This window comes from Vicugna pacos, chromosome 20 (genome assembly GCF_048564905.1).
Source record: "Vicugna pacos chromosome 20, VicPac4, whole genome shotgun sequence".
Classification (NCBI taxonomy): Eukaryota; Metazoa; Chordata; class Mammalia; order Artiodactyla; family Camelidae; genus Vicugna; species Vicugna pacos.
In genome coordinates, this window is record NC_133006.1 from 8729367 (window position 1) to 8748144 (window position 18778).

The window sequence follows — 18778 nt, forward strand, 5'->3', positions numbered from 1 at the left end:
AATTGTAGGTTTTTAAACATTTTTATTCTTTTAATTTCATTTTTATGTTTTTTTTAAGGAAGAGAGAATTCGGTTTATTTGTTTGTTTATCTATTTAATGGAAGTACTGGGGATTGAACCCAGGACCTTGTGCACGCACTCTGCGACTGAGCTATACTCTCCCCGCCATTTAATGTTTGTTTTCCTTTTTAAGTTTCAACGGTTGTCCTAAAGTTTGCACTATTTACATACAACTACACTAAGACCACTTTCAAACAACACTGCATTACTTAGTCCCAGTTCCTCCCTCCTACTCCTTATAACACTGCCGTCATAGATCTCACGTATACATAAGATATAATCGCCTGATATATTGTTGCTATTATTATTTTGAACACACCGACTTTATTTATCTGTGTATTTATACTGCCTTTCTTCTGCAACTAGAATGTAAGCCCCACAGAAGCAGGACCTCGGTCTGTCATGCTCACCTCTGTAGACCCAGGGCCTCAAACGGTGCCTGGCACAGAGTGGTACTCAGTAAATATTTGCTGAGTGAGCCCATGGAATCTTACTTTGTTCTTACTTGAGAAACTTGATGCTCTATCACATACACAAAGGATGTAAAGTGAAGCCCCAGAGATATATACAAACTGAATGCTCATTGGCCAATCCCTGGAGGTGGGTGGAGCTTTCAACTGGAAAGGAAAGGATTATAAGCCCTGACTTACTCCCCAGCACAGCACCGGGAGACAAGAGCCAGGAAGAGATAAGGTTAGTGGTCATGTTCTTTATACTCTCTTCTTGGACTTGGTTGGATAGTTTGATTTGTGGCCAAATTTGTAACTTGTAGTCAGCAATTGTTTTAACGTCATGGTTTAATTTAATGCCTATTATTTCTAAACTTGCCTCTATCAAATAAATGGAACAGATATTTTTTCTTCGGTGTAGATACATAAACCAAAACAAGACAGCGAATGTTCATCTAGACAAGGCCTTTGAAGACTTTCATTGGCTGTGCATGGGATACATATAATATCAGAGCAAAACCATGTATGATCTACATTCAAATTCTACATATGTTATGTAGAATTACATAACATATTGCTTAATAGAATTTAAGCATTTATTAATTTTGAGCCATTACATTTTTTTTCTTCTTCGGCCAAATCTCACATTACCGTACACAGTTGAAAAGAACGCCGGCACCACCCGTTCTGTGCCGGGTACCTGATGGGTAAACTCAACCTCCTGCATCTAGAGAATCTACTCCACGTGTGCTTGGAAGATTCAGTCCAAATGATCTGACCCAACTGGTCTTCCTCTGGGGTCCTGCGTCCCTGGGGTATGGTGCCATTTGAAAAAGCAGGAGTCTCTTGGTCAAGCCCTGACACAGACTTTTCCAGAGCCCACCCCACACTTTAAACAGCTGTGGGCCACGTGGTACCTCACTGTGTTTATTCTCCAAGCAGCCTGGGATGAAAGTCATCTTCTCAGGCAGCTCTGTTTGACTTAAGTAAGTATGTAAGCCGTAAGCAACATGAATCAATCCATCAAGACCCTAATGGAAAGGAAATTTCGTTTCTGAAATTGAAATAGGGGGCTCTCTGGAGAAGATGCTTAGAGCTACCTCCCCAAGCATCCTATTACAGAAGCAACCCCACCCCCTTCCCACCCAGCAGTATGATTCATTCAGCTGTTTGTGTGTTAAAAATGCCACGGAAACACCTGAGCTCTTTTTCAGAGGGGCTAGTTCCTCATAGGAGACTTTCCCTTTGATAGCACGTCAAATCCAGCTAATTAATACTTCAAGTCCCACCAAATAAGTATTTTGCTAATATGTCATATGATAGAAAAATAGAAGATTCAGAGTCAATTAAAAATGGGCTATAACTTTAAAGCGATCCTGAAAGCTTTAGTTGTGCTCTTAATATTGCTTGTCTTCCAACTTCATGGGATTTTTCTTTCTCTTTATGTCTTACTTCACTTAGGATGCCAATCTCCAGGTCCATTCATGTAGTATTTTCAAATTAAGGTATGCACATTGTTTTTCAGACATAATGCTATTGCACATTTAATAGACTACACTAGCATGTGGCATAACTTTTATGTGCACTGAGAAACCCGCCAAATGCGTGTGACTCACTTTATTGTGACATTCACTTTATTGTCATGGTCTGGAACCGAACCCAGCATTTCTCTGAGGTCTGCCTGGGTGCCAGTGAATCCCCTGGGGCTCTTGTGAAAAATGCAGACTGATTCGGGAGATCTGGCCCCGGGACTGAGATTCTGCATTTCTTACAATTTCCCAAGTAGATCTGATGCCCTTGGTCCCAAATCGCACTTTTAGAGAACACTCCTCTAAGAGCATCGTTGCTTCTTTTTGCACATGTGAATGCTGCTGCAGTCTGGAGATACAGACGTGTCGGTGCATATGTGTGTGTGCGTGTGTGCACATGCGCCATTTTTTGTCCTTAACTCTGTTCAGCAGTTTCCACTCCTCGCATCTCCACCTCCTTATTAAGCAAATGAATTCGGAACTATGAAGAAACTGGCTCAGTGAGGTCAAAAAAACTTGCTCAACTGAAAGGGAGAGTTGAAATCTGAACCGAGGTCTTTGTTTTCACTGGTACCCAGGGCAGAACTCAGATCGTGTTCTTCCACATTTTCTAAAAGATTTAGGGTGTGTTTGTTACCCAAGGACAACAACCTGACTGTTCCAAGGTCGTCATGCCATTATGGCTGCTTTCTGCCCACCTCCGTTGGGCCCCTGGGGCTCTGGTGGGTGTGTGCACACCCCTGCTCATCCCAGGGGATGCTGTGCACAGGTGACGTTCGCCAGTCATGGAAGGTGGGGCTCAATTTCCAATATCAAAAGACCCATGCGATGGGGGGAGCCTACTTGGAGAACCAGGTGTGTTTAATTCATACACATCTGTCAGTCAAAGTCAGTACACAAAGCGAGTTGAAAAGATGAGCATGAGTTTATACTCAGTTTGACCCCCCGGGCTGTGGGTCTTCCAGCAACTGTGCTTTCAGAGTGTTTTCATTTTGGGTGATATTCAGAAAGAGCGCCTCGCTTGTTCCTCACTTCGCTTCCCACAGGTGAACTGAATATTTCCATTGCACCTGCTCTTTTAAGCTTTGACAATGTACTTTTTTTTAACGATGAAAATTGGGTTTACTTTTTGAAACATAAACTTGATCTTCTGCAGTATCAAACTGTGGTTTATCCTATTGTTTGTTGAAATTCACTAGAGGTCCAGGAAAAAGGATTAAAGGACTTGGTTTAGAACCTTAACCTGTAATGCCATGGGGCAGGGTGGGGTGAGGCTCAAAAACCCAAACACATTTATATATACCCGTTCTGTAAGGTTCTGCTTAATTCCTGTAATATAATTCTGTACTTTTATTAAACACTTATTTCATGCTGACTTACCTCTTGGCAGTCTGGATGTTTCCATCAATAGGTATTAGGTTTTGTAAGGGTTTTGATGGCAGGAACTATATCTTATTTATCTTTGTCTGCCTGGAGTGTCCAACCCAGTCCTGTAGCCAGAGAGGGAGCTCAATTAATGTTTGATGTTGAAAGAAAGAAAGAAGGATTGGACAGGGAAATCTTAACAAATTAAGAAACAAGTCTCTCTGGAGGTCATCATTCTAAGCAGAGGAAGCCAGAAAGAGAAAGAAAAATACCATATGATATCACAGATGGGGAGAGTCACACCCACTTAAGATTTCCGTTGGAAGATCCACCAGGACGCGGGTACCCTCCCTGGCACAGAGTAGGCTGGAGATGAACAGAACCAGAGCCACGCCTGAGCCCTCAGCTTCCTCAGCCTTCATAACCTGGACAGGCCGGAGTGGCTGTTATCCACATCCAGGAGGTTACACCCCACGTCTTCCTCTCACTCAGCGACCCTCCTCTCCCCCCACGGAAGAGACAAACTTCCACTGCTGGCTCTTGTCCATTTGTCTGCTGCTCCAGGGTCCCCACTCATTTTTTCGGACACCTCCGAGGACTCATAGCTCCACATCCCTTTGAACGTCGATTTCACCATGGCAACAAGAAGCTTGCTTCATTCTTAGTAAGTTTAGGATGGCATTTTGATGCCAATCTTTTCATCTGAGAGAGTTCACTACCATTGGCGCCAGGCACAGCCGTTGGTAGCTCACTCTTTATATATTTTTTAAATTGATTTAAAAAAATGTTTATTGAAGTACAGTTGATTTACAACGTTGTGTTAGTTTCAGGTGTATAGCAAAGCGATTCAGTTATACGTCTATATATAAATCTATTCTTTTTCAGACTCTTCTCCATAATAGGTTATTATAAGATGTTGAATATAGTGCCTGTGTTATATAGTAGACCCTTGTTGGTTGTGTGGTCGCTCTTTATTATTGTGTTATTTAATTATTTTAGCCAGGAGGGGGGGTGTAATTAGGTTTATTTATTTTTAGAGGAGGTACTGGGGATTAAACCCAGGGCCTCATGCATGCTAAGCACGCACTCTACCATGTGAGCTCTGCCCTTCCACCTTCGTAGCTCACTCTTGGCTGGATCTCTGGTACCAATATATTGTCTGGAGCCTCCAAGCCATGACCTTGGTGGCCATGTGAGGTGCCGTTCTCCCATGGGCAATCCAGGGCTGAGAGTTTTCATCTTTCTGGGTTTCAAATCACTAAGAGAATAATCAGACAGAAGAAAGACTCTTCAGCCCACATTTTAAGCACCCACTGCTCAGAAACAGCTTTCTGGAGGCTACCAGAGATGATGTTATTTGGATCCACGGTTTCTAGACCAAAAGATAACTTGTAGCTTTGGCTAGCTTTGGGGAGTAGAACAGAATCACTATGAGAAGGGATTGAGCAGGATTTCCTTTGTCCCATTGGATTTATTTCAAACAGAATTTGGGTGGATTAAATGTTTCAGGGAGACAGAATGACAGCAGTCAACCCCAGACCAGCTCCAGCCAAACCTGCAGCCTTGTGCCCATTTCTCCAGAGCAGGTGGAGAGGGCTCAAGTGCCCTCAGAGAGCCGAGAGATGACACTTTCCGAGTGGAGGGCTGCTATTTGACTTCACCAGTATTGCTTGAGTTTTGTCTGAAGGCAGCAAAATACCCGAGTGAGGGCTGGAGTCATTTGTCAGTCACCCAGTTTCTTTTGACTGCTGCCTCCTGGCACCTGGTCCATCCGAAAAGTGACTCCCAGGGCTGGAACCCACTGTGTGCGTGTGTCCCGCTGTGCCTTTGGCATGTTGGTGAATTCCTATACCCTCCTCCTTTTCACTTCTCAGAGTGTGAGGGGCTGCTTCTGTTTGATCCTTAACCAATTTACAAGGGTCATGCCAGGAGATCAGAGAATTTAGGAGTTATCTTGTTGGAGAGAAGTTGAGAAGAGACAGTCTCCGTCTTTCTCTTCTCGCATTTCCTCCACGTTCACTTAATTGTAGGGTTCATTTTAAGGTTTGTCAGTAGTGAGTTGCCAGACCTAAACATAGTTCTTCACGTCAGAGAATTACAATATCTTTTGAATCACTGTGTCTCCCAAGACAATAAATGGTGGGTTTTCACGAAGCTCCTGAAATTGTCAACATGCAATAGCTAAAAGGCAATTTAAAAGAAATGAATCTTGACAGCAACCGAACACAGGCAGTGCCTGGGGGTGGCAAGGCCACAGCAAGAAAGGAATCAAACCTCGCCAAGAGTGAAACTGAAAATCCAGTGCAGAGAAGAGAGCAGTTGTGTGGGGAATGGCTTCAAAACGCCTGCAAGGCTTTGGGAATCAAAGAGTGACGTCGTCATCCTATGATTGCGGGGGTATTAACTGTTACATTTCTCATCATAAACTGAGCTACTGGTATTCTGGTTTTTGACCTTCTTGTGAGTTTTGTTAGCATGGGTAGCACCCTTAGGTGGAATCCAGGCTGGGGCGGGATATGTGGCAGTTTGGGGCTTCCCAGGCAGAGGCCCACGGTAAGTGCTGAGGGCGGCTTCCCCATCCGTGCGCTCACCCTGACGCGTCCTGAGAGCCTCTAAGCTCCTGTGCGCTGGGCCAGCAGCTGGCATCGTTGCTGTCTCCCTGAAGCATGCAATGTTGCATCCAGGGTCAGAGAGGCGGATGGAAGAAAAGGAGACCCAGCCATCCTCTACGCTGGTGTAGAGCTTTAGTTTATTCAGAGCACTCGATCTCTGTGTTCTCCAATTCGATCGTCTCTATATCCCTGGGAGATAAGCAGGGGTCACTAACGCAACAGCCACTGTGGCTTTTACAACAATGAGTTGGAAGTGTCATTGGGAACGCCCACCTTATGACTATATTCTGCTGGGAAAGGCGGCAGGTCACCTGGTGTGATTCTTCCCAGTTACAGAGGAGGACATGCAGGCAGATGGACGTTGAGTGAACTGGGCCTAAAGTGATCCGGCTCCTTGGTGGCCAGGTACGGGCTAAATCCTGGTCCTGTCTCGGTCTGCCTCTGTGCTTGTCCCAGCACTCAGGAGAGTCTAGTGACAGATAAGAAAGAGTCCCCAGTTCCCACAGAACATTTCAGTTCCAACCGGCTCACCTCCCTCCTACTGTTAGAAGATTTCTTTTGCACAGTCATTCGTGACACCATCACATTAACCCCTGATTCCTTCTTTAAGAGACCAGAGGCAGAATACAGATAGTTTCACATGTACATGTTGTTCTTTCTTTTCTCTTCAATTGTGCGATGGAGCATGTATATAGGAGAGTGTAAAGACATTTCTTACATTTCGAAGACTAGCTATAAAGGCTAATTACTTATTCTGTTTCCAAAATAGAACATCATCAAATAAAACATCATCAGCATCCCGGAACCCCACCATCTCCCCTACAATCACAACCCCCATCCTCCTCATTAGAGGTACCTACCATCCTGCGTCTGTGATCATTATTTTATCACTTTTCTTCATAGTTTTACCTCCTATGGATGAGTCCCTAAACAACAGTTTCATTTCGCCTGCTTTGGAATTTTTATTTATTATTTTCTTGGGGGGGGATAATTAGATATTTGTTTATTTGTATGGTGGTACTGGGGATTGAACCCAGGACCCTGTGCATGCTAAGCATGTGCTCTACCACTGAGCTATACCCTCCCCCTGGAATTGTTACCGTACAGCATGTGTTAGTCTGTTCTTTAAACACATTTATCCTCTTCTTCCCTTCAGAAAACCCAAGCCAGAAGTCATGGCAGCCAAACCCAAGCTCTGCTACTTCCGCGGCCGGGGCAGGATGGAGTCGATCCGCTGGTTGCTGGCTGCGGCTGGCGTGGAGGTTGGTTCCCAACCGGGAGAGGGAAGGAGGGTAACCTGGGTGAGGCTGAAGTGGTCCTCTTCCCCCGTCAGAACTCAGGATGATGCCTTCAAGCTCGATCCACCCCTTCCCTTCCCAGCTGTCTTCCTTCCTAAGTGAAGGGGGGATCACAGCACTTGTTTAAGCCGGGTGGGATGGGGAAGCTTAGGGAAGTGTTCTGGAAGCTTCATGAGGCTGGAAAGATCTTGGTGGATGACGAGACAGAGGAGAGAAAGAGGAGACCTGCATCTGAATCATTCTCTCTGTTGAAACCAGCTGATGCCCTGGGCTCTTTCCAGCTCTGCGCTGGCAACTCAGTCATGTTTTACCTGCAGCTGCCCACCGGAACCTTGGCCCCAGCTGCACCCTGGCCCCTCCTTGACCTTCCTCAGAAAGGCCAGCCCCATCGGATCTTTCCTGAACTCTGAATTTCCTCTCAGTGACTTTTCCATAGATTTTTGCATGTGCTTCACAAGTATTTTGTTTCATGCGGTGAAGACTTCCTTGGCCCTATTTGAATGTCATCTCCTCTAGAACATGGACTCAGGACTGTCTTTATTTTGCTTTGTTTTGCTCACTTTACTTCACTCCCATCTCAAGGATTGTGTGACAAAAAAGTCACTCTTTCCCACAAAAGCTTTAGAAACTCCATCCATCAATGATGACACCCCCACCCATGTCAATGATATTCAGGTCCCTTTCACTGAGGATGTGAGCATCGAAGAGAAACTGAATCTGACCTGATATGGAGGGAGAATAACACAGAAGAGAGAGAAGGAAGAGGGGAAAGGGAAGAAGAGAAATCACAGGGGAGGATGGAGGAAAGGATAAGACTTTGCAGAGAAGGCAGAGCTAAGATGAAGAAAAGGAAAAATATGAATGGGGGACTGGGAGTGTCCTTTAAGAAGGCAACACCCCTAAAGAGGTGCCAGTCCCACGTTAGTCTAAGCTAATCTACACACACACTGTCAGAATTTTCAGCAATGTGGTGGTTGGCAGCTTTGTGGTTCCTTTTAAAATTTTCATCCTGGAAGCCACTGAGAATTTTAAACTGTGGGCTTTGCTTTTCTTTTCTTTCCTTTTCTTTTCTTTCTTTCTTTCTTTCTTTCTTTCTTTCTTTCTTTCTTTCTTTCTTTCTTTCTTCCTTTCTTCCTTTTTTTCTTCCTTTCTTCCTTTCTTTCTTTCTTTTCTTCTTTCTTCTTTCCCTCTCTCTCTCTAGAACCTTAAAGTTATAACAATGTCTCTATCCTTTATCTAGTTTGAAGAAGAATTTCTTGAAACAAGAGAACAATATGAGAAGTTGCAGAAGGGTAAGCCTAGATTTATTCAATGTTATCTTACTGGAAAAAGAACTATGTTTTTAGGAAATATTCATTTCAACACAAAGCTCTAAGATGACAACTGTGTGAACAGGGACACGGTGTGATTGCTAATGCTGACAGCTCACTGTGTCCCTGTTCCAGAGCTAAGTGTATCATCAACATTGCCTCCTCAGCCTTCATACAAGCTTATCAAGGAGGCTACGACTCTGACTTCAACTAGATACGATAACACAGGTTGACCCAGTGCCAGTTGACTCAATACTCCCCATCGCACCAGAGAATCCTTTAAGAATTCTTCATGATGGTCCAGTGGGTTGGAGGAGAGGGAGCAAATGGGAGAGTGAATTAGACCTAAGATACTCTCTGGTTCTCATGGTTCACACTCACTTTTCCTTAGTGTATTTAACAGATTGACAGATCCCTTAGTGATTTCAACAGATTGACAGAAACCATCAAACAAATCTCACTTTTTCCATGTAGCAAACGGTAGGCATTTCCTCAACAACTGGGGTCTTGAACTCATCACTTGGGTTGAAAACTAAAACGACCCAATGAAATTAGAAGTGGACCCTCTTGTGGGCTTACCACAACAGTGGAGGGGGCATATCTTAACCTCTGTTTGCTCAAACCGCAGATGGATGCCTGCTTTTTGGCCAAGTACCTCTGGTTGAAATTGATGGAATGGTGCTGACGCAGACGAGGGCCATTCTCTGCTACCTCGCTGCCAAGTAGAACTTGCGTGGGAAGGACCTGAAGGAGACAGTCAGGTACCAGAGTAGTCATGCCTATACTTGGCTCTCAGCCAAGCTCTGTGGTCCTGCATCAACTATGACCCAGCTCAGGTGCAGCCTTTCAGTCTGGACAGAGGGGAGAAGGCAAGGGAATGAGGGAGATGCTCTGGCTACTCAGACATGTCATGTGCATGCTCTGACCACCTGCTCCAGGTCTCCCCTCTACTCGTCCCACCGGTCTGCATCCAACATTCTTGTATTCTCTCCTCACTCCTAACAAAGAATGTTCTCATAAAATGACCTGATAAACTATTCTGCATGAAGGTGGAAATGACTGACTCAGCAAACGTATTGAGCATGGTATCAATGATCTCGTCCCACAAATAATGCCGTATAATGTATCACCTTGAAATCCAGGGACTTAAAACAAGAAGGATTTGTTATTGCTCACCAGTCTATGGTCCACAGTGTCTGCGTGTCAGCACATCTGGGCCAGGCTTGACATATCTTGGCTGGACTCACTCCCATGTCTGTGGTCAGCCAAGAGTCAGCCAGGAGACTCTGGTTGGGGTGTTGGCTGGGCGCCAAGTTTTATCACAAATACTGAAGGGTGGGGATTTGTGGCCATTTTTTTCCTACATGTGTAACCACAGCAGCTGCTCTGTGCTCTGCGCTCTGCTAGGCGTGGCTGGGGATGACCTGGGTTATTTCTCCCAGGAATAGTTTTGTTTCACAGCAGGTGAGTAAACTTAAGACAAAACAAAGATTTCCAACTCTTAAGATTGTATCTGGATCTGGAGTTGGTGGATCCTTTTCAGTGGGCCCTGAAATCTCATTGTTACTGACCAGGGTTCTTGGTCTCCTTCATCAATCTAGAAATTATAAGAGGCTGGAAACTCAGGCAAGGCTTTATTGGGACTTGTGCTGCAGCAGGAGAGAGCAAAAACTAGTAGCAGTTTCCCTTGCTAGTTCCCTGAGCGGGGTGGGTTGGGGTGGTAATTTGGTCCTTTAAATGGGCGGGGGCTGGGGCGGGTCCAGGGGAGGGGCTGGAGGGACGGCTAGGTGGTCCTTGTGCAGGGATCATGTGCAGTCCCCTGCTTTTGCTCCTGACACCTCAGAAATGGCAGTTGGGTTTTTGGTCCTTTTGTATCTTGTTGTTCATGATTAGCTCCAACTACGCATGCAATATAGTTATTTTTAGTTCTCAATAGGTTTTTTTGGTTTTGGTTTTTGGTGTTTTTGGTATTCTGTTGCTCCCAAATGGTACAAGCATTGCAGCCCAGGGTCCCAGGTCCCAGGTGCCAATCTGTTTCATCATCACCATCATCATGGACACTATGGGATGCCTAATATACATCAAACACATGGTAGAAGAAAAGGCAAAGCTCTAACACTCAGAAAAGAGTGCGCGCATAACACGGGAATGAGCAAAGTCCGTACCAAGAGGCACCCAACCCCAGCTTTCCCATAGCCCCATCTTAATACGGACTTAATCACTCTAACCTGCAACCCCAAATTTCAAACACAATTTCAAACACAGTGTATGACTAGAATCGTTTTTATAATAACTTAAACAAGTACTATTATGCAAAAGCAGTCTGTTTCTCATTGTTTTGATGCAGGTTTTTAGTTTTTTTTTTTTTTAAATCTCTAAGTTTTTTTTTTCAAGATGTGTGTTCTAAACTGTATATAGCATCATTAATTTTTTTTTCCAGGTTAGACATAAAGTCTAAGCGACTACAGCAAGTAGGCTGCGAGACAATCTAACAAGGGAGAAAAATTATTTGTGATTCCGATAGAACAATGGAAGCCAATTATTCTTATATATGTTAAAACAGAAAATAGCCGGGAGGGTATAGCTCAGTGGCAGAACGCCTGCTTAGCATGCACAAGGTTCTGGGTTCAATCCCCAGTCCCTCCATTAAAAAATAAGTAAGTAAATAATAAACCTAACTACCTCTCCCCCCAAAAGAGAAACATTTTTAAAAAGAAGATAGAGAAGATCATCAACCCCAAATTGTTGGGCAATTAGCACATAGAAAGGGGGTACAAAGGTACACACCCCTTAATGAGTTTGAACACTAGTTGTAAAAATATCTAGCATAACATGACAGCGCCAATAGGTAGTAAAGAATAGATCATAAATAATCTAATCTGCTTTTTAAAATATTCTTTTTTAAAAGTGTTTGTCAATGAAAGGGAAATTTTAAAGAGAAGGAAATAGAGCAGTAAATCTTTTTCAGTTGTCAGGTCAAGGGAAGACCGGCTAGATCATATACCTACCTTCTCTTAAGTAAGTGGAAAGGTCTGGTACTAACAGTTTTGCACTTTCGGTAAAACTCATTCAGTTTGGTTTTTAAAACCATAATAATCTAAGTATTTGTTTATGGGCAATTTCAACTTAGAAGCACGTTCCTTTCTTCAATAAGCGTTTCCAGGGAGCCTGCTATACCGTGGTCACGTGGCTGGCTCTGGTTCCAGAAATCATTCCTGAGCACGGTTAGAGGAGGGGGAATCAGAAGTCCTCTGCCCCAGTATCTGGTTGCACCAAAAAAAGTGGCGGATTGGGAAAGCACACACTCAGAGGTTCCTCTCCGAGTGAGTCTCTGGTGTGTTGCCAGGATCGACATGTACGCAGACGGCACCTTGGACCTCATGATGATGATCGCGCTGGCTGCGTTCAAACCCTCCGAGGAAAAAGAGGAGGACCTTGCTTTAGTCGTCCAGAAAGCGAAAACTCGGTACTTCCCCGTCTTTGAAAAGGTAGGCTGCTGCGACCCAGTTTGGCGGAGGCGGGTGTGGCACAGGGCGAGGGGTCGGTGACAGCTGCTTGCTCAGATCCTGAGGGGGGGAGGGGACGGGGCAGGGCTGGCATCTATGAGGGTCCCCCAGATCCCAGCCCCCCGGGGTCCCCTCACCCGCACCCCCAGCCCAGGAGGCAGTCAGCGAGGCGCGGACGAGTACTGGGAGGGAGATCAGAGCACAGCCCCAGTTCCACTTCCCAGGATGCCGGGATCCAGAATTTGGGCATTTTACACTGCTCGTAAGAATAAAGAATGAATAAAGACAGAAGCTCTGTTAGAGCTCCTGCTGCATTTGGACCAAAACTTTAATAAGGATTCCAGAACAAATGACATATATAATTAGGGAACCTCCGACAAAACATGAATGGAATAAACCAAGTGCAGTAAAAGGATCCAGCATTTCTCCTCTGATTTTTAAATAAGCCATCAGTCCGAGGCATCACCACCTTGAATTCACTGCATCAGATGTCTTTTTAAGCTTGATATTGGAGGCGAATCAAGCTTCAGTCAAAAGATAAAGTCTCTTCAACTTACAACTTTTCTGAAGTCATTTCTGAGTGGATACTAATTACAAATATCCTCTCAGTACATCTGGTAGGGCTGCAAATCTCTGATCCACATAGGTAACCAAACCACTTTTGCTGAATCACAGCATGTTACTTACTTCACTTCAATGACTTAAATTCTATATTGTAAAATCACATAAATTCAAGTTTTTTTCACTCAGGTTAAATTTAATTTCTGAAATAAGGTGAGTTTTTAAAAATTATAAGAAGTAAATGCTCATTATTTTAAAAAATTGGACAATACAGAATCACTACCACCTTCACTACCAAAGATAAATGTCAGTTACTTTTGTGTTTTTCCTTCCAGTCTTTTCATTGTAAACAAGTTTTATTTCTTTTCAGATTTTGCATAATTGTAATTATACTCAAGATCATATCACATGTTGTTCTATTATTTAAAATATTTTTCAAAAGCAGGAGCTACTATTCAGCACTAACAAATGTGAATACTTTCATTTTCTTGCTTAAGAACTTTTTCTTTCTCCCCAAAACAAATCTGTACAGATAACTGAGGTCTCCTTTGGACTGTACCCAAATGTTACGTCCCTTCCTTTCTTCTTCTCCAGAGGCAATCACTGTCAGGAATTTGGTATAAATTCTTCTTGTCCATTTTGAAAAACAGAGACTTGGCTTTGGGATGTTTAAAAAATTTTTACACAAATGGATCTTAAAATATTTCTAAGTACACAATAACATAGTAGGAGCTTGTCTCCAACTTCCTTCTTTCAATCGACTCTGTTTTTGAGTCATATAGATGAATGCTTTGTCATTACTAATATATTTGAATTTACTTCTTTCATTCTGTTTTGTTTTTTCTTTGCAAATACAAAGCTTTTCTTTCCCTCCCCACCCCCTGACTTTTCTATGTCCTGTTAGATTGATCAGGTTTTCTTTATTCTCAATTTTTCTTCTAATGGTTTGGAAGATGAACATGCCGTTCTTAAATTATTACTCACTATCCTCCTCTCAGTTAGACAAGGCTTTGCTTCTCCTCCAAACCTCTCCCTTCTTCCTCTTTTTATATTTCTGTTGAGTCGTATTTTAGATTCAGCTTGATTTTAAACTACTCCCCATTTTTTTTTTTTCTAACAGTACTTACGTGGATTAATGACATGTTTAGCTGATTTTGGTCACCAGTTCTCCCTGTAATTTATGCCTTTCTTCTGGGGACATTTTCCTTCCACGTGAGGAACATTTTTTGAGAGTTCCCAGAAGGGTCCGTCAGCGGTCAGCTCTTCCAGTCTTTGTCAGAAAATATCTTCATTTTATCTTCACTCTTAAATAATTATTTAGATGGTTATAGAGTCCTAGATTAGTACTTATTTTCTCTTAACGCCTTGAAGATATTACCGCAGTGTCTTCTGCCCTTGGTTTTTTGCTATTTCAGAGTCTGGTTATCTTTCCTTTCAAGGCACTATATTTATCATTTTTAGATTCCATCTTTATCTAATTTACTTTCAGTGCTCTGTGTTTACTTCTGGATTTGTTTTTATATATCTGCTTGTTGTTTCTTTTCAGTCTGAAGAGTCTCCCTTTTTTTAAACAAAATCCTGGAAAATTCTCCACCATATAACACTCGAAAATGGCTTCTTCCTTATTCTACTTTGTCCTCCTGGGGTCCAATTAGATATATGTTGATGCTTCGTTCTGTCTTCCATGTCTCTTAACGTCTCTTTCATAGTTCCAGCCTCTCTGTCTCTGTGGGTTTCCTCAGATCGATATGCCAAATTACTGATTTTTTCCAGCTTCTCCATGGACTTTTTTATATGAACGTGTATATGTTTTACTTCAAAAAGTTTATTTTTATCTTTTTCAAATCCATATGTCATTTTTTTCTACATGCCTTTTTTTTTTCATTAACTCTTTGAACATGTTGGACATTTTTAACTCCTTAAAGAGTTCACTGTTTCTTTTTTTGGCTCTGTGGCTCAAATTTTTCTTTTTCATGAGTCTGTTGCCTCTGTCTCTTGGAAGCGTTGTCTCCTGTACAAATTATGTGCTGTATAATTGTAGCTGCACGCTTGTCTTTGGCAGAAATCACATTCTATATATTTAACATATTTGATATAGCCCTTCAACTGTTTTCATCTTTGCCTTGGCTGGGATATTCTAGATTTCACTGATTCTAGACTTTTTTTCATCCATATGACCATTCATTTTGATTCTTGTATGTATCATAAGAAGATATGTGGTACCTAAACTTACCCTTAATCCTTATTTATGGAAGAAACCTATATTTTGTATATCTGCTACTCAAAGCTGCACCTGAGAAATTTTTATATTCATTTTTCACTGGATAGCATAAAGGCTGAGGTTTGGACTTCCGGTATCCCATTGGTGCCTCATTTCTACCTGTTGTCTCGTAGCTAGATTCCAGCTAATGATGACCTTTGTGTCTCTCTATGGTGGTGGGTACAGTCTTACTGAACCAGCTCTAGGCTTATAACTGGGAGCTCTGTTCCAGCACTTCAACTCCAGGTGTCTTGAAAATCACTGACCAATTCCCTATAAGATTGTGCCAATTTACGGCAATGTGTAAGAGTGTTAGCTTCATCTTACACTTGCCAGCATTCGTGGAGATTATCAAGAAAAAGGTTTCTTTAGTAAATTTGATCTGTACAAAAAAGCCCATGCTTTTGTAAGTGTTTAGCCAGGCAAAATAGTCCTTAATTTTATTTGATATTCTTTGTTATTCTTCTTTCTGCAGATTCTGAAAGACCATGGAGAGGATTTTCTCGTTGGCAACACATTCAGCTGGGCAGACATACAGCTGTTGGAAGCTATTTTAATGGTGGAAGAACTCAATGCTTCTGTTCTTTCTGACTTCCCTCTGCTAAAGGTAGTTTATTAACATCCACGCAAAGCTCAAGAAAAAAAAAATGAAGAGACATAAAGACTGAAACAAAATGTGCCTTCAGGTTACTCTTGAAAGTTAAGAAGACTGTTTTAAAAATCATTGCTTTATTCATTTTGGTGCTTGTCTCCTGCTCACATGATAGGGTCGTTAGGAAATAAAACATTATGAAGGGAGAAAGAATAGATTATTTGTTTTTGGCTTAAATATTTAATGCTTTGCACCTTTTGTAGTGCTTTGAGTGTTTTTTCCTGATGAAGCAAGGCTGACGAGTCTGTTTCTGTTGTTTTCCATCCCAGCTGACCAAACCACTCTGCCTCTGTCAGTCCCCCTGATGCCAGGGACTCCCAGGAAGCCCCTCAATTGCTCAGAGCCTCTGCTGGAAAGGCACTGCCTCTCCCCTGCTACCCTGCCCATCTTCTGACCTCTTTTTCTCTGAATCTTGCCGCTGCCAGACCTTCCCTGGCCTCTGTTCCAATTCCTTACAGACATTTCATCTAACAGGTGACCAGAGGTTTTTGTAGTTCAAGACTAGCATTTTTTTAATGATCACAAAAGATACATATAAGATATTTATATAAACCAAAAGAAGAAAAGAAAAGAAAAAAGACCTATGATCTTACCAGCCAAATGTTACTGCATTAGATTTCCTGTCCTTTTTGACATTTCCCTACAAATGGCATCATCCTAAATATTGCTGTGGTCTGCTTTTAACATTTTAAAAAATTATCACAAATATCTTGACATGTCATCAGATATTCTTCTGTAATATCATTTTATTTTATTTTATTTTCATTAGGCAATAGAGTCACATCTTTTTGCAGGATCAGAGCTATATAAAAAGGGTGTAAATTGTGGAATCTCATTCCCACTACTGCCCTCCCACCTTCCCACCCCATCATCTTTTTTATTGGTTTCCTGTAATCCTTTCCAGGGCTCCTATTTATGCAGATCCAAGCAAATACGAATATGTATTTATTCCCTCCACTCCTGCTTTCTCCCACAAAACAGAAAATAGGGTATATTGTGTTCTACCCTGGGCTTTTTTTTTTTCCAACTAAACAATGCAATGCAATGCATTGCAATTCCTGTCAACAGAGGAAACTTCCTCTTTCCATTCATATTAATATGATTTTAAATTGCTGACTTATATTTCTTGCAGAGATGTACCATGACTTCTATAACCAGTTTCATTTTCCTGGAAACATAGTTTATTTCCAATATTTCATTGTGCTAGCATTCTTAGAGTTATGTCTTTTCTCACCCCTTCACTTATTTCCTTATAATAAATTCCCCAAACACTGAATTGATAGGTCAAAAAATATGAATTTCTAGACTTATTAATATGCATTGTTGCCTAGTTATGTCAATGATTTTTTCAATAAGAAAATTTCACTAATGCTAAACAGACCAGCAATTGCATCATCCTTCTGCAGAGCACCCAGCAAACACGTATGGCAGGATGAACTTGGATTCAACACCCTGGGCTTCACAAGCTGATAATCGAAGCTCCCCTCCCTCATGACAAAGTTTTGATTTTTCTTAAAGGTTGTGATGGCTCTTAAAGCCCTGATCTTACTGTTCCTCATTTCAGGCATTTAAAACAAGAATCAGCAACATCCCTACAATTAAGATGTTCCTGCAGCCTGGGAGTCAGAGGCAGCCGCCCCCAGATGGCCACTATGTTGAAGTCGTCAGGAACGTCTTGCAGTTGTAAAGGCAGTTTACAGTCTTAACGATGGCCAACTAATGAACCAATCACAGCGTCAGCACACGCCGCCAACTGAATCCAACTGTAGATTCTAGGGATAAAGTGTAGATTCTAAGAGTAAAGTGTTCGAAAAGAACAAAATTATATTGCCATCAAACAGCAATGCCAATTAAATGCAGTCTAAAACCATTCTGATATGTGACACTTTTTAAGCTTGTCAAATGCGGATAAAGAAGCTGGTATATTGTGAGAAGTGCCCTCCAGAGGGCGCTGTTCTTGCTGTTTGCATCAAGATCGGGACCATGGAAGGAAGAGTGAGTAGATGGGAGGGGGCAGGATCGGGGATGCTGGGTACTTGGGATAGAGAAAAAGGGGCAAATGATAAAGATGTTGGCAGACACTAGTAAATCCTAAGAGGAAGCGTGAAGGACAGAGAGCATCCAGGACACATCGTTTTGCAACGCCGAAAAAACCTTGAGCAACTTTATTATAGACAACCCTCTTCCACTTAAAGAGACACCAGGGACTAGGTTTTGTTTTGGTCAAACAATTCCAAGTAACACTGAGATTAGATATAACTGCTGAATATTTATACAAATGGACCCAAAGACTCTCTAGCCTTGATAATACATCCTGTACGGATGGGTTCCCCAGAAGTGAAATTTGGAGCTCAGCTCCACCTCAGGGCTCTGTTTGATGAGGGGTATCACGCTATTCAGGGTGCTGTTCTGAGCTCAGCAGTGGCTCCCGCTGGGGCGGGGGGTGGGGGTGGGGGTGGGGTTTCTGGTCTGGAGCAAGACCCCTGACAGTGGCTTGGGGTACACAACTCTACCAGCTGGAAGCTGCTGCTGGGACATCCGGCCCGGGCTGCACACTGGATCAGATTCTGAGTGTGTCCAGGTAAGTGTCCTTACTTGTAAATGACTTAATGACTCATCATTATTGAGTTCCATTATTATTCACGTCATTTCCTTAGGACCACCACGGGGCGTGGCCATTCCTCCACTACACCCTGCCCCATCCGTCCCTCCTGCCCCTCAGAGGGCGGGCCAATCAGCAGAGGTACTGAGAGCCCGGAGCCGCCCCCTCCCAGCCCAGCAGTGGGGTCGGGGATGCTGAACTCCTGCTCGCCGCACAAAGCCCAACCTCGGGGTGGCGTTTAGCGAACGCCCCATCTCATCCCCCACCTGACACAGCCACGGCCAATAGATGGTGGTTGAGAGAGGGAGGGGCGGCTTCTCAGAGGAAACCCGGCCCCCTCGTGTGGGATGGCTGTTCCCCCTGACTTCCACCAAGGGCATGAGTCTGACCTGATCGAGATGAAGTGAAAAAAAGAGAAAGAAATTATTTTTGATGATTCAGAACTACAGGCCAGTTTCTCTCTCTCTTTTTTTTTTTTTTTAATAATCGCATGTTCTTGGTAAATAATTCAAAGAATTTGAAAGTTTTACAGTGAAAGATAAAATCTTTTCCTCCTTAGATTGCTTTTAAAAAC

General features: G+C 42.8%; 1 protein-coding gene across 1 annotated transcript; it reads left to right on the plus strand.

Annotated features, from left to right (window-relative positions):
* The first annotated feature begins 7190 nt into the window (after positions 1-7190).
* LOC102528032 (glutathione S-transferase alpha-4-like) lies at positions 7191-17472 on the plus strand. Its single transcript, XM_031688365.2, is given in 6 exon segments — positions 7191-7277; positions 8554-8605; positions 9252-9384; positions 11970-12111; positions 15426-15557; positions 17167-17472. Coding segments are annotated over 6 exon segments (669 nt in total). The 3' UTR covers positions 17290-17472.
* Positions 17473-18778: the final 1306 nt, after the last annotated feature.